The sequence below is a fragment of the Gobio gobio genome, assembly GCF_949357685.1.
Source record: "Gobio gobio genome assembly, chromosome: 8".
NCBI lineage: Eukaryota > Metazoa > Chordata > Actinopteri > Cypriniformes > Gobionidae > Gobio > Gobio gobio.
In genome coordinates, this window is record NC_137114.1 from 12,883,451 (window position 1) to 12,899,381 (window position 15,931).

Sequence of the window (15,931 nt, forward strand, 5' to 3'; positions counted from 1 at the left end):
CACAAAACTAAAATTTTCCAGCTTGCACACCTTTCGCCACATTCACTGGCATGAAATTCCAAGATGCCAAGAGGCATTTCCTCTTGACAAATAGGACAGCAACCCTACAATATAGATGATCAACCATATAAAAAAACATTAAAAATTGACTTTTTTCCCCTTCAGTTTGAAATTGACCTTTTTGATAGCTTTGGGTTGAAATATATTAAGCAAGATATGCACTGTACAGAGAGCAATTACCCGTTCATTATTCTTTTTCACACTTTCCACATCCTGCACACATCCAGCCTCATCCTGTCTTTCGTTTTCATCTTCGATCAAAACAACATCAGAACAAGTCTTGATGTGATTTGCAAGGACCTGGAGGGGGAACGATATGTTGCACTTTTTGCATAATGCCTTAGGCATATTGCGAAATGCATCAGATGAGGGTGGCAAGGGAGCTGTGTCCAGTTCATCTTGAAGTGGAGCAATGTACATAACAGAATTCTCCCCAATTTTTGTCGCTTTTATAAGTCTGCCTGTGTACCCACAGTCTGCAGGTGCCACTAGGCTGAGCTTCCGACTTCCCCAACCCCCTGAAAGTATGAACAAGAAAAATGATTATGTATTGTGTTCATTTAATGTACTGTAAACAATAAGATGTAAATTTGAGTTGGGAACAACCTAAAAGTATTTGGAAGTCAATAATAATAGAGACGGTGGATGTATGGTACATAATTGTTTTTATTTTTCTTATGCGTGTGAATAAAGACTATTTACTTGGTTTAGTTTGTTACGTATTATTCTAATCAGTGTTTTAAATACAAAAGGTAGTTGCAGCTACAATGTTCTTCTGCAAGAGACATGTAGTTTTGTTTTTTAACTGCTAGAGCACCAAAAGTTAAAGAATGCAGCTTTAAAACGTTTAATTTATTTACTGATAAAGAGATGCAATTTGTTCATAAAAAAAACATTGTTTTAGAAAAAAATAAGAATTGTGTTTTACCCCTGCTGAACCACACTCATAGCAAACTGACTACAATACCGAGGTTTAAACCAGCACATGTATGTTTTATTAGATGACTTATTTATACGTACATTTTTGGTTCCTATTAGCGTTGCTAAGAAAAACTAAAGCAAAAAAAACTAAAGCAGATTTATTAGTGTCATTAATAAAAATATATTTAATATTTACACAAGGCAGTAAACAATACCTGATGCTTTATACAAGAGCCAACCACCAGCTACCCCACCAAGTTTGGGATATAATTCGATGAGTTTATCACATAACTGTTAAAGAAAACAGGATTAGTCAATCTAGCTGCAATCGCTACTATTTATGACCAATCACAAAGATAATTATCTGAACAGGTTATTTTTTACATTAAGTGTATTTGCACATCACGTCATGTACTGTACCTCCTGATGAGTCATATTTTCATCAAGAATGGCAGTTCTGCGTCCTAGTCCTGCCTGTGTGTGGAGCAGTTGATCCGGACCACTAGGGGACCGCTCACATTGGGCCGGCAGCAGGTGGAACATGATCTGAAATGGTTTTGGTTTAATGGGCACAGGAATTGTTCCAGTAAAGCGTCGTTTTCCTCTGCGATTTGAAAATAATCCAGGAAAGGACCTGTTGGAAACATTGTAAAATATTGGTCAGAACCTTGTAGATGAACAGACCTACATTTCATAACCAAGAATACAATGCATGTTTATACTGGCCTGGTCATTTCTGTTTGAACAGAGGATGATGGCTCCTGAGGTTGGACTCTAACATGAGTTGATCTGACAAACAAAAAAAATACAGTTTCATAATGTACGTGTTAACAGCAACATTCAGTTGAAATTCTTGAAAAAAAAAATATTGCTATACCTATTTATACCCTGACTCGTAGAAGGTCCATCAGCTCTTTCTTGTGTCAAAAGTGATAAAAGGTGCCTTGCTGATCTCAGCACTTCATTGTCTCCCTTGTATAACAAAGTTAACATGAATTAAAGATAGAGAGTAGCTTTAAATATATCACTTCATCACAGATGTCAAAATATTAATGCAGATACAGAGCTGCGTATCTCAAAAGCATTGGAGCTATGTTGATTGTTTAAGACTAACGTTATTGGTGCTTGTTTTTCTACGATGCTTTTGAGATAACGTAATCATATACCGTAACATGAAGATGAACTGATATTGTGGTAGAAATGTACCATTTTAATATATAATTGCGGAATTTAATTTATAAGTAGGTTGTATTTAATCATGCTATATCTAAATAAAATTAACTTTGCCATCATTTAAACCCATCCATCGAATTAGTATTCTGTCATTAGTGACTAAACCAAACAATACACATGTCTAAGCGTATAACAGTTGTTTTACTAAAATTGTATCCACTTTGCCGTCACTACCATGGATACCTGGCGGGCAAAGGGCAAACACTGAGAGAATGAAGTACTTGCCAGCCAGTACTAGTGACATCACGTGCAAAGTATGAATTAATAGGATCTTGCCAGGACGTCACCAGTATTAATATACAAAAGTTGGTGTTTTGAGGTGTAAACGATCGTCGCCTGCATGCCAGATAGTTGTGCGATTGGATGCACAATAACCACATTTTGTCAGCGTTTGTTGCCGCGCCAGGTATCCATGTTAGTGACGTGACTGCAAAGTATTTAGGCCTATATCAATGCTAAAAGCGAGGGAATTCTGGATTAATCAGAAAAATCACCTTCCTTTTGAACGCTGTAAAAAGTTGTATCATAAGACACTTGAGTAAACGCTCGTGTGATGATTTGTGTCTTAATCAGCCTTTTCAACATGTAAGTTATATACTATATATACACTCATAATAACTCGTACTCACCGCTCGGTCCATTTCAGCAAATGATGTTTTATGAAAGTTTCTCGTCTCTGTCTGTTGCTTTGATGTTGTCAACACGCGTTGCGCTTGCACCACCTACTGGTGAGGGCGACTAACAGCAGATAGATATAATGCATCGGTAGTCTATTGCTTTTCCTCCAGTCCCTGATTCAATGTCGAATTTGCCATCGAATTTGCCGTCGAATTTGAACCACTGAATTGTGGAGCGAATTTGTAAAGCGAAATAAAACGGACCGAAAATTGCCTGTTGAATATTATAGGTTGTATTTTTAAACAGTTTGAATATTTTGGAAGTGAAATATGAAAGGAGAATATGGATTATTGAATTTTTATTAATGAAAATGTGTTTGAAATGTTTTGAATTGAAATATTCACAGCTTAAATATACAACCATGTTGAATTTCAGCCCATATAAATGCAAGCCCTAAAAATACAATGCATTAAAATGCAATCATGGTTAATGCAATGCATATTTTTTTTCAAGTAGTGCAATTCAACAGGCTTTTTTATTTCAAAAACATTTGGCATTATTTTACTTCCATAGGACTGTGTAAGGAGGTGGGGAAGCATCAAGCCACATTTGAATCCAGCAACCTGTCCAGGGCTTGACATTCACTTTTTTGCTCACCAGCCACTGTGGCTTGTGCTTTTCCAAAGTTACAACCCACTCTGGCCACAATTTTGACATGGATACCATAAGGAATGTCAATATTTTTAATATTATCTCATAATGAGGCAGCAGGTTTATTAGGCTGCTGTCACTTTAAGACCTGACGCACTGATCCATTATACTGTCACACATGCGTTTTCTTTCTCAACTGTTTACGTTCACTCAAAACAAATCTGACTGTGTTTACGTGAATACTTGCCAAGACCGGCATTTTGACATTATTTTGTGTGTATTTGACTGTTCAAGTGCAATAAGCAGCAAATAAAAGCTCTATTTAGTACAAAGAGGCGGCTTTATGTGCACACAGTTTGGGTGTGAGCACAAAATCTGCAGGAATTAGTAAAATTATGCGCAATATGCGCAATCCCACACCGAAATTCAAGCCCTGTAACACCAACAATATTCACGAGTGAGTGAGGGGAGGCGGGTTTGTGTGTAACTCGCTGTCGGAGAGATTGAAGGACTATCCAATTGCATACAGAGTCATCAACAGCATCAACGGGCAACGACCCATCACTTCTCTATCCGCCATCGTGTTAAACCCGCCAATTGCGCGCCAGGTGGATAAGCCAGTCTGTGATTGGTTCCTGCAAAAGGAGAACAGAAGCAGTAGAAATGAATGTACAGGTTTCCAGACTGAGTTGCAGATCAGGCTGGGTTTACCCAGTCTAAGAATACGCTGCTATGGCGGTTTCATCTGATGTGGCAAGCGGAGCAAGTCAACTTTATTTATATAGCGCTTTTAACAATGCAGATTGTTTCAAAGCAGCTTTACAGTGTTTACGGAGTGAACCGTCTTGGTAATATACAGCCTTTAACACCACATACACTAAAATACTGTATCCCACACTGTACTTGCAATGTATGCAGTTTAATAGTTTAATTATTCGGGTTACAATATTTTGTATTATTTTACTAAACCAGGGGTTCTCATACTTTTTTGTTGGACAAACCCCTTAGACGCATCATTTATTAATCATCATCTTTTTTTTATTAAATATTAAATAATAATACTATTGTAAATTACAATCACATCGTAAAATTGATTTTTTTTTGTTGTTAATTATAATGACGATTTTATTTTTCATTGCAAGTTAAAATGCTCATATTTATGTCTTAAATTCTTCACTTCCAAAAGTTCAAACTATCGAGATTTTAAATCCTCAAACTTTTAATTTGGCAGATTACTGGTGAAATGCTGCAAATGTATTAGAATTTTAATGCAATGTTGGAAATTATGTGAATAAGTAAATAAAGTAAACATTAGCACACATAATGCTCTCAAAAGGTGAATCATGATTAGTGGGCAGCCCTAGATATTTATTTAAATTTTACATTTGATATAATTAATCATTAGCTCACAAACCCCCTGCAGTTTTCTCGCGAACCCCTTTTGGGATATTTAAGATCATTTTACATTGAATTCACTACAATATATACGTGTATATATATATATATATATATATATATATATATATATATATATATATATATATATATATATATATATATATATATATATATATATATATATATATATATATATAATAATTTTTTTTGTATCAGTATAACAATGTTTTTGTATTCACAGTGATTCAGTTATTGCCCTGTAATGTTGCTAAAGTGTGCTGTGTGCTAAAACTGGGAAAAACACAAAGCACACAGCCCTGTTCTGTTCTCGTCCCCCCAACCCCGCCTTCCCACCACTCCCTCAACATTTCTCTCTCTCTCCTCCCCTCATTCTAGCATTCTAACCCTCTCAGTGCCCTAGTTTAGTACTTCAAGGTTGGCCACATATATTCTACCCCATGCCTTACGGCCAGCCAATGGCAGACGAGCAGCGGTTGCAGTGGAAGGGTGGGGCTGTCGTGTCATACAGCAGCGCAGCGAGTGGCCAGTGGGAGGCGAGGGGCTGGGGTGTTTGAGGATGGTGGTCGTTGCCACGGGTGTGTGATGCTTGTTTTACTGTGGCAGGTCACATCGGGGAAGAACCTGAGAAGAATAGACGGCATGTGTGCGGAGAACAGACATTACAGAGGCTGAGAGTGGTAGATTGACTGGCTGGTTCATTGTACGTCTTCAGAATGTAGGGAAAGTGCCTGGATGCATTCAAGAATATTGTAATTATGTGTAAATATCAGATAGAACTAGGAATTGAATGTAATACAAATGAACTCACTCGTTAAAAATCATTGCTATACCGTCAGGGTTATTATAGTTAATTAAAACCATTAAAAAAAACATTTTCATTAACTGAAATAAAATATAAAAATCTTGTACTTGATGTACTAAAATGAAATATTAAATATTTACAAAAAACTAATAAAAATTACCCAATTTTTCACTAAAATTAAAATGAAAACGGAAAATATAAAAATACAAATGTATTCAAAATGTTAATTAAAAACTAAATAAGTATCTCAATGATACTAAAATTACACTGTATATTAGATTAGATTAGATTAGATTCAACTTTATTGTCATTACACAAGTACAAGTACAAGGCAACGAAATGCAGTTTAGGTCTAACCAGAAGTGCAATAGCAGCAAGTGCAGGATATACAATGGATGCGTAAGTGCAGGACATGGATATGTACTGAATATGTATAAATATGTATAAATAGAGAGACGTTATTACTATAAACAGAACTGAATTTACAGGTGAATATGTACAGTGAATAAATATACAGATGGCTATTACTATAAACAGAATTTACAGGTGAATATGTACTATGAATACAATATACAGATGGCTATTACTATAAACAGAATTTTACAGATAGAGGTATACAATAATATGCTAGGCTAATATGAGGAATAGCAGTGGATTAGGGTAGTGCAATAAATTATGGACAGAGCTATCCGGAAAAAAAAAAAGTGTAAAGTGCAGTGGAAAGTGGTTGCATATTACAGTTAGAAGTACAGTGCAAAATGCAAATGTAAACATTGGTACTATAAATACAGTCGGCAGTGCAAATGAGCATAATCCAGTTAAGATATGGCAGTGCAAGATGCATATGTAAACAGTTGTTACTGTGATAAACAGTCGGTAGTGCAAATAACAAAGTGAAGGAAGATGTGAGGTAGGAGAGTTCGCAGTTTATGAGGGAAGTGGATCAACGGGGGTTTGAGTTCAGTAAAGAGACAGCTCTGGGGAAAAAACTGTTCTTTAGTCTGCTGGTCCTGGTCCGGTGGAACCTGAAACGCCTGCCGGAGGGCAGGAGAGCAAACAGTCTGTGGGCTGGGTGAGAGGAGTCCTTGAGGATGCTGCGAGCTCGATGCAGGCAGCGTTTCCTCTGGATGTGCTCGATGGCAGGCAGTGGAGTCCCTGTGATGCGCTGGGCAGTTTTCACCACCCGCTGCAGTGCCTTGCGCTCCGCAACAGAGCAGCTCCCATACCACACTGCCACACAGTTGGTCAGGATGCTTTCTATTGCGCAGCGGTAGAAGTTCACCAGGATGGCCGAGGAGAGCTGATTCTTCCTCAGTGTCCTCAGGAAGAAGAGGCGCTGGTGAGCCTTCTTGACCAGGCTGGAGGTGTTGGTCGTCCACGACATGTCCGCCGAGATGTGGATCCCCAGGAACTTGAAACTGGAGACACGCTCTACAGCCATTCCATTGATGTGGATGGTGTCGTGTGTGCCTCTTGACTCCTTCCTGAAGTCCACGATGAGCTCCTTTGTTTTGGTGGTGTTGAGGAGCAGGTTATTATCAGCGCACCATGTGGCCAGGTGCTGGATCTCCTCCCTGTAGGCAGTCTCATCGTTGTTGCTGATGAGACCAATCACCGTTGTGTCGTCCGCAAACTTGACGATGGAATTAGATCCATACACAGGCTTGCAGTCGGCGGTGAAGAGGGAGTAGAGAAACGGGCTTAGCACACAGACCTGTGGTACACCAGTGTTGAGTGTGATGGATGTGGAGCAGGTGAATCCTGAACGAACATTCTGGGGTCTGTCAGTTAGGAAGTCCAAAATCCAGTTACACATTGAAGTGTTGATGCCCAGGTCTCCAAGTTTGGCTATTAACTTGGATGGGATGACAGTGTTGAATGCTGAGCTGAAGTCAACAAACAGCATGCGTGCATACGTGTTCTTATGGTCCAGATGGGTGAGCAGAGAGTGCAGTGCCATGGAAACGGCATCCTCTGTGCTCCTATTGCTGCGGTAGGCAAACTGGTGTGAGTCCAATGTGGATGGTAGAGAGTCTTTTAGGTGTTCCAGGACCAGCCGCTCAAAGCACTTCATGACGATGGGTGTGAGTGCTACAGGGCGGTAGTCATTAGGGCACCTCGGGTTAGAGTGTTTTGGCACTGGCACAATGGAAGTGCGTTTAAAGCATGATGGTACAGCTGCTTGGGCAAGAGACAGGTTGAAAATGTCTGTAAAAACCCCAGCGAGCTGCTCCGCACATGCCCTGAGCACACGTCCAGGGATGTTGTCTGGTCCAGCAGCCTTGTGTGCGCTGATCCGGCTCAGTGCCTTGCAGACATCTGTGGAGGAGAGTGTGATTGGTGGGTGGTCAGCTGAGGGTTTGAGCTTGGTGGCAGTTTCTCTGTTGTCTCTTTCAAAACGAGCATAAAAGTAATTTAGCTCGTTCAGGAAGTTGACATCAGTGGCTGCGGGGGTGGAGTGGGTGGGTTTGTAGTCACTGATGGCCTGGATGCCCTGCCACATGCGTCGAGGGTCAGAATTGGAAAAGTGACCCTCTATCTTTAGCTTGTAGCAGTGCTTGGCCTTTTTGATGCCCCTCTTCAGGTTAGCTCTGGATGTACTGTAGGCTTGTGCATCACCTGATCTGAAGGCAGTATTGCGTGACTTCAGCAGGAGTCGAACTTCCCTGTTCATCCAAGGCTTCTGATTAGGGTATGTGGTGATCTGTTTCTGGGTTGTAACACTGTCAATGGTGGTATTGATATGATCCAATACAGAGGAAGTGAATGAGTCAATGTCCGTGTGAGCGCCACTGGTGGCTTGAGAAGCAAACATACTCCAGTCTGTGTTTAGAAACCTTTCCTGGAGTGTGGAGTCTGCCCCCGCAGGCCACACCTTGATGGTCTTTACTGATGGCTTCACACGGTTGATGAGGGGTGAATATTTGGGTGATAGAAACAAAGAGAGGTGGTCTGACTGTCCCAGGTGGGGGAGGGGTGTCGCAACGTAAGCGCCAGCCATGTTTGTGTAAACATGGTCTAAGGTTTTGTTTCCTCTGGTGTGGCAGGAAACATGCTGGTGAAACTTGGGTAGCACTGACTTTAGGTTTGAATGATTAAAGTCACCTGCAACTATAAACGCAGCTTCCGGGTGATCAGTCTGTTGTTTACTGATGGCTGCGTGAAGTTCTTTCATAGCAAGCTTGGCATCAGCATCCGGGGGAATATAGGCTGCAGTGATAATAGTGGAGGTGAACTCCCGCGGTAGATAAAACGGTCTACATTTAACCATGAGAAACTCCAGGTTAGCTGAACAATGACTCCCAACAATAGCAGAGTTTGTGCACCAAGCTTTGTTAATATAAATGCACAATCCACCCCCTCTGCTCTTCCCGGAGCCATCTAGTGTTCTATCCGCCCGGAGTGTGTGGCGTCCCGCTAGCTCAATAGCGGTGTCCGGTATTCCGCTGTTTAACCAGGTTTCAGTGAAGATTAGGACGTTACAGTTCAAAAGTTTCTTACTGTGTGTAATGCTGAGTCGAATCTCCTCCATTTTGTTCACTAGCGATTGTACATTGGCAAGGAAAATGCTGGGTAAAGAGAGCCGGTAAGGAGTTAGCCTTAGCTTAGCTCTTAGACCTCCACGCTTACCCCGCCTTTGTTTACGATCACAGCGCCGCCTTCTAGCACTTCCGCCCGGCCGGGCAGAGCGCATCGCCTCGGGCGTCCTAGCGATCTCAGGAAGGAGTTGAAGATTGTCCATAAAACTGTCGGAAATTCACAAACCAATATCCAAAAGCTCACAACGGGTGTACGATGTAAAAGCACAACTGTTCTGTACGAACAGACCCGAGATGAACAAGAAAAATACCGCAAAATTGCAGAATCTGGAGAGACGCTGAGCCTCGCGATCTACTCGCGCCGCCATCTTGGTCGTATTTTAACAATGTATATAAAAATACAAACTAACTTAATTTATCTATGTCGCAAACGTCAAGGTTGTTGTTTTCTATACAGCAAAGGTGATACAAAGGTGTCTTTAAAATACAAAACACACACACACACACACACACACACACACACACACACACAAAATCTATAAGACTTGTGCACTATTTTCAACTATTGTAAAACCATAAATAACTTTGTGTGAAAACATTTAAGCTGTTACTCACTAAAAATCTTTCCTGTTGCAGTACACATCAAATCGCATTCACAATTGTGCACATTCAAAGAATGTGATGTGTATATATATTTGAAAACTATCATTAGTGGTGTTTGTTATGGCAAGCATCACTATTATACAGTATTGCTTATTTGAACAAACCCCTAACTAAAATATTATAAACTATATGCATGACTATTGATAGCTCAAATCACATGGCCTTGGGACAAGAATGTATTTTTGCCATAGCATCAACCTAGCATTCTGCATGTTCACGTTTTCTTAAGAAAATGTAAAAATCAAGATATTTTTGCAGTCCTTTTTGGTGCCTCCAGTGGCAAAGAAATTACACACTTCACCTTTAACTGAAAACAATATTCCCAATTATTCTAATGAAATGCCTATTCCCTATTCATGAAAGGACAAAGTCCGATTTTAGAGACCCTTCTCAATTAAATGATCTTATCACAGTAGACTTTGAGCTGACTTTTAGCTCAATAATGTTACAGACTGTCTCCGTCCTGTCAGGCTCAGTCAATCTGCCCTTGTCCCAAAGGTCATCTCTCTCCTACAAGCACAAACTCCGCTCTGATAGAGACAGCACGTCTGCAAGACTTAAAGGAATAGTTCACCCCAAAATGTACCCTCATGTGGCTCAATAAGTTCTTTATGCACCATTTCCATATAACAATCTTTTAAAAAAGTATGATTTATGCACTCCAAAACGTATTCCAAGTACTCTGAGCCAATACAAAGCTCGCCTGACCTATGTTCGTATCAAAGATTAGAAAATGCTTTATTATTACATGAGACCCAATGCCAGTGTGATTACGTTGTCATGGCATTTCTAATATTTGGAATCAGTGGGACATAATGGCTTAGTGGGTACCTCTATTGCCTCACATGAAGAAAGGCCCTGATTCACACGGGAGGCCTTTATGTGTGAGTTTAAATGTTAAGTCATTACCTGATTGAAATACATTTTACAGTTTAATCAAGTCAGATATAATCAAACTAAAGTTTCACAAAAGGCATATGTTACCTGTATTATAATGGTGGAATGTGATAAATGTGGTAGTAAATTAAAAAGTGCTATAATGTGAATTTATTTATTGTAGAGTATTGTAGAGTACATACTAATATTTAATCAAAGATTAAATTAAAAATTAAAAATTTGATCAATTGAGAATTTGATCACCAGAAATTCAGCATTCAGAATACGGTGACAATGGTTCAGTTATTATGGCATGGCATACTGGGATACCTATACTGTTTTAAAGGGGTCCTATTATGCCCCTTTTTATGTAAAATAAGTCTCTGATGTCCCCAGAGTGTGTATGTGAAGGTTAGGTCAAAATACCCCAAAGATCATTCTTTATAGCATGTTAAAATCGTCACTTTTTGAGGGTGAGCAAAAACACGCCGTTTTTGTGCATGTCCCTTTAAATGCAAATGAGCAGGGGCCAGTTGCATAAACTAAGCCATTATGTTAAGACAGTGTCTTAAGATCTAGTATGAGCCACTAGCAGTTAGGCAAGTGGCATTCAGTCTTACTTTTCATATCAAATTAGGCCAGTCTATGTTTTTATGTAACTGATTTAAAAAAATTATGAACAGTCTTAAAGAAAAAAAATGTATGTCTAACTTGTAAGACTAGTCTTAGCGGTTTATGCAACCGGCCCCTGGTGCTCCCGGAGGGCAGAGCTTCAGACTGTGCACAGGGTCATACAAAAAAAGAAAACACATCATCAGGCTAACACACATGACACTAAAATAATGCAAAATTGCAAACAAACATATTGTAATTGTAAATTACAAAACAATTAATTTCTGTTATTTAATCTCCAGCGATCTCCTGCTCTCCTGTGTGTTTTGTTTATTTAAATAAATACTGTTTTTGTTTTTCTACTCCTGAGTCTTCTTCGTGCACTTTAGCTACCACCCCACCTTACAGAAGAACTGACCTAAAAGTGATAAGAGAATGTCTCGTTACTATTGTAACCTCCGTCGATAACTAACACTAGGGGTCGCACTTGGGAGCCCTAAACACCTCTGATACTTGGAATCAAGTCAATGGAATTTGCATGTCACTCCCCTGGACATACAGGTATAAAAGTGAGATAGCGTGCATCACTTATTCAGGTTGGTGCTAAGGAGCCGAGACAGTGTCCTGGCCATTTCAGCGGGCAGTTCAGCGCTGTGGCAGGAAGGACACTGTCTCGTTCCCTCGATCAGGAAACGGAGGTTACAATATTAACCAAAACTCTCTCTACTTGTCAGTCCCTTCGATGTGGTGTCAATGACTGAAACTAGGAGTCCCCCAGGGGAAAGCGGCACAACAGCTGAACCGTGTTACCAGGTTCTGGAGGTGCAGATGTCGGGCTCTTTGTCTGCCACCAAGGTAAAGAGAACGCCTGGGTAAGTGCCTGGTGAACTGAATTGCGTAGCTGAGTCTGACTTTCCTGATGAGTCAGCGTGATGGGTTTGGGAAGTGCTAACCAGGACTCCAAACTCTGCATGAGCGGCACTAGATGAACAATCTTTTTTGACATACTTGTGATGGGGCGATGAAGTGGAACGTTGGCCATCATGCCGGGAAGCCACATATCCCGATCTTGTGGCTGTAGGTGTACTGGAACACCTACCTTGCTCTGGGGTCTGATGGTTGAGGAAGCTGCGCGTCCTCTGAACGCACCACACTCACCATTGCAGGGCTTTGTGTGAGTCACGTCCAAACATGAGGAGGCGGTAAGTCTGCGTCCATTATGACCAGGCTGTGAGCTATGTGACCCAGAGAATGAGGAATTTGCTCTTTCTATGAAAATAAGGATACTGCTGCCACTTGGGGGAGTGTCAAAACAAAAAGAAGAAAAAAAAACAAAGATTCTCCACCCGACCCTCCACTGAGGTAAGGAATGGTGCATTCACTGCCTCCTGGGAAAGAGCAGTTCCCCTCACCTCTAGGTCACCCGTCTCAGGGATGTTTCGAAGCGTTCTTGTGGTTCTTAACGCTCACCTGACGAGCAAGCTGCATCATGATGTGCCAGCCGCAGACGGAGACCATCGTCGACGATGACCTCGGCGGCCTGTAGGTGGCAGTGGAGGTAGGGAGGATGTGTTTAATCACCACTGTCTGCTTCTGGACTGCCGATAACTGCTGGGTTCTCGAAAGTGTCACCGAAGAGGCCACCTTGCGAGATTGAGGTGTCAAGAAAGTGGACTTTGGTGGCCTCCCGCAACTCAGCAAGGTTAAGCCAGATATGGTGCTCCTGGACCACCATGGTGGACATCGCCTGTCCGAGATCCTGCACCGTAACTTTCATCACTTGGAGAATGAAGTCGGTCCCAAGTGCCATTCCTGCACAAATCCCAGCTCAGAACTATCCTTGTGCAGCTATTTTAGAGCTTTGGCCTGATGAACCTGCTGGATGGTCATGGCATGCAGGGCGGGGGCGGCCTGTCCAGCAGCACTGTAAGCCTTCACTGTTAGAGATTAAGTGAATTTGCAGGCCCTGGATGGGTGTCTGGGATGATCCCAGGAGGAGGCAGTGTTTCGTGGGCATAAATGCCTGTGCAACATTCGTATGCCAGGCCATCCCACCATTGAGGGTAATGAGGGTTGATGAGATTGTAAAGCAGGACCGGGAAAGGGGCCGTCCACAACTTTGTCAGCTTTTCCTGCACTTCCAGGAGGAAAGGCACTGGGGCCAGGCATGGCTGTGACATGCGTTTCAAGCCCAGATACCAATAAACCAGCCGTGAATGCTCAGAATAGGGCAGATGATTGCACTCCAGCCCAATGTTCATGGCGGCCTGGGACACCTCAGACGCCCCTGAGGGTGGGAGTCCAACCGAGTCCTCAGTGGTGGAAGGCACAAGCACGGGCTCCTCCCTCTATGCTGGCTCCCTCCAGCTCTTTCGCTCCACGTTGGGCCTTTCTAACACCAGCTTGGCCTTGTGAAGCGGATTCCCTGGCTGCACCTCAGGCCTATGGGCCCATGACTCCACCTCGGCCTGTTAGTCCATCGACTCCACCTCGGCCTGTTAGTCCATCGACTCCGCCTTGGCCTGTTAGTCTATCGACTCCGCCTTGGCCTGTTAGTCCATCGACTCCGCCTTGGCCTGTTAGTCTATCGACTCCGCCTTGGCCTGTCATTCCCTCAGGCTCCACTGGGCTCCCTCGATCATCCGGCTTTGCCTTGGTCCTTCATCATCCTGGTTCAGCCTTTGGCTCCATCAGGCTTATGTAAGAGTTAGTTAAGTTGTCATTCTGTTTCTTGCGTTTCTGTTTCTTGTATTTCCTTTTAGTTTAGTCACGGATTACTCTCTAGTAACTATTGCCTTAGTTATTAATTAGTTTTAACTTTGTCTCTTTTAGTTTCCTTTGTTTGCCTTGTGCATTTAAAGCCCTGTGATTAACCCCAGTTAATCCTTGTAGGTGTTCATGTCTGGTATGCAATCTCCCAAGTTCCTGTTATTAACTCTCCAGCAATCTCCTCTGCATTTTGTTTATTTAAATAAATACTGTTTTTGTTTTTTTCTACTCCTGAGTCTTCTCTGTGCTCTTTGGCTACCACCCTACCTTAAAATTACAGTCTTTTTTTGTAAAAAATGTTATTATTTATTTACAGTGATTCCTATAGTAAACGTCAAAACCCCAAAAGCCATTCTTCTTCTGTGGGACAGGGTCAATAAACAAATAACATGTCTTCAGAAGACCAAAAATTGTAAAATGACCAACACATTTTAAATGAATAACAACATGTGAAATAGTTAAATAGGACATTAGATGTTTTTGAACCTGTTTTTGAATCTATATTTCATCTCCACTTGGCAAAGGTCTGTCCATTCTGCGTGTTTTGGTACCTCACTACCTCATTTGTGTTGGTTCAAAAAGCAGCTGTTGGTCTATATTCATACAGACACATCACATAAAATTTCTTAATATTGTCACCAAATAAGACCAGAAAATAACATGAAAACATATGTAACTTTTGAAAGCGAGATAACTGTTCAAAATGATATATAATATATATTTTTTTAATTGTAAATAAATTATGAATTTATTAAGATATTTTTGGGCATCCCATGGGCATGTATTTGTAAGCGGTGCATTAGTGACAGTACCCGTATAACTTTACATGTTGTTATATTTAGTTCTCAACACACACCTCATGTCTTTATCGCCACTATTGTTTAAGGTAACAAGAGATCATATGGCGTTGCTCTAGACGGATCTATTCCTGGCTAATGGGCAACGTAGTGAAAGGTGAACCCGATCCTCTGCTGGATGTCTGGAAGTCAGCGGGCTGACATTTGGCCGCCGATAGACCGGTGTGTGTTTGGTTGTAAGGGAACACTAGGCCTCAGTGGAGTTGTCAAAACAAAGGGGCCGCTCTCAGCAGGACTGACTTACCGACTGTCAACTTGTGTATCTGTATATTGAAATGGCTGATTATGACAGAGGAGTGGAATACTGGGATGCGTGTGAAAGTAGCTCACAAAACTAAAACCTGAAAAAGTAGTCTGGGAACTAATTAATGGTTTAAATATTTGGCCAGGTATTGGCATGCTCCTAATCATCCTCATATACTGATTGGCTTGATCACTGTCTCCTCTCCACCAATCAGCTGGTGTGTGGTGGGCGTTCTGGCGCAATATGGCTGCCGTCGCATCATCCAGGTGGTGCTGCACATTGGTGGTGGTTGAGGAGATTCCCTCATTCTATATGTAAAGCGCTTTCAGTACCTAGAAAAGCGTTATATAAATGTAACAAATTATTATTATTATTAATGTTTTTGTAATAATTATAAATGGGCTTATGAACAAAGGTTTAGCTGGAGTGGGTTCATCTAATCCTGCCAATCGTAACCAAATCTGTTTGCAACCATTCCACTTAAGAATTATATTAACATATGAATGTGTGACTTTCTTAAAGGGGTGTGTCATAGGGTGTTTTGGTGTTGGTTCATGTTCATTGTTCCTTGTTCATGTTTTAAGTTGATTATGTTCATGTTATGTTTGAGTGTCATGTTCACTGTCTTGCTTCCTGGTTTTGTCACGTGATTCCCATGCCCTCATGT

The 15,931-nt window shown here is 41.2% G+C and overlaps 1 protein-coding gene across 3 annotated transcripts in view; it reads right to left on the minus strand.

Moving 5' to 3' along the window:
- LOC307131026 (uncharacterized protein) overlaps positions 1-15,931 on the minus strand; it is a 29,952-nt gene that overhangs the window by 5,946 nt on the left and 8,075 nt on the right. For 2 of the 3 annotated variants that reach the window (XM_079824410.1, XM_079824409.1), the window contains 7 exons: positions 2,844-4,118; positions 1,859-1,953; positions 1,708-1,770; positions 1,402-1,615; positions 1,197-1,272; positions 241-578; positions 31-104 (listed from right to left, as the gene is read on the minus strand). In XM_079824410.1, coding sequence (XP_079680536.1) covers positions 31-104; positions 241-578; positions 1,197-1,272; positions 1,402-1,615; positions 1,708-1,770; positions 1,859-1,953; positions 2,844-2,855 — 872 coding nt within the window. In that variant the 5' untranslated portion in view covers positions 2,856-4,118. Of the gene's footprint in view, positions 1-30; positions 105-240; positions 579-1,196; positions 1,273-1,401; positions 1,616-1,707; positions 1,771-1,858; positions 2,297-2,843; positions 4,119-15,931 lie in introns of those variants that run through there. The other variant, XM_079824408.1, reaches the window with a different exon arrangement.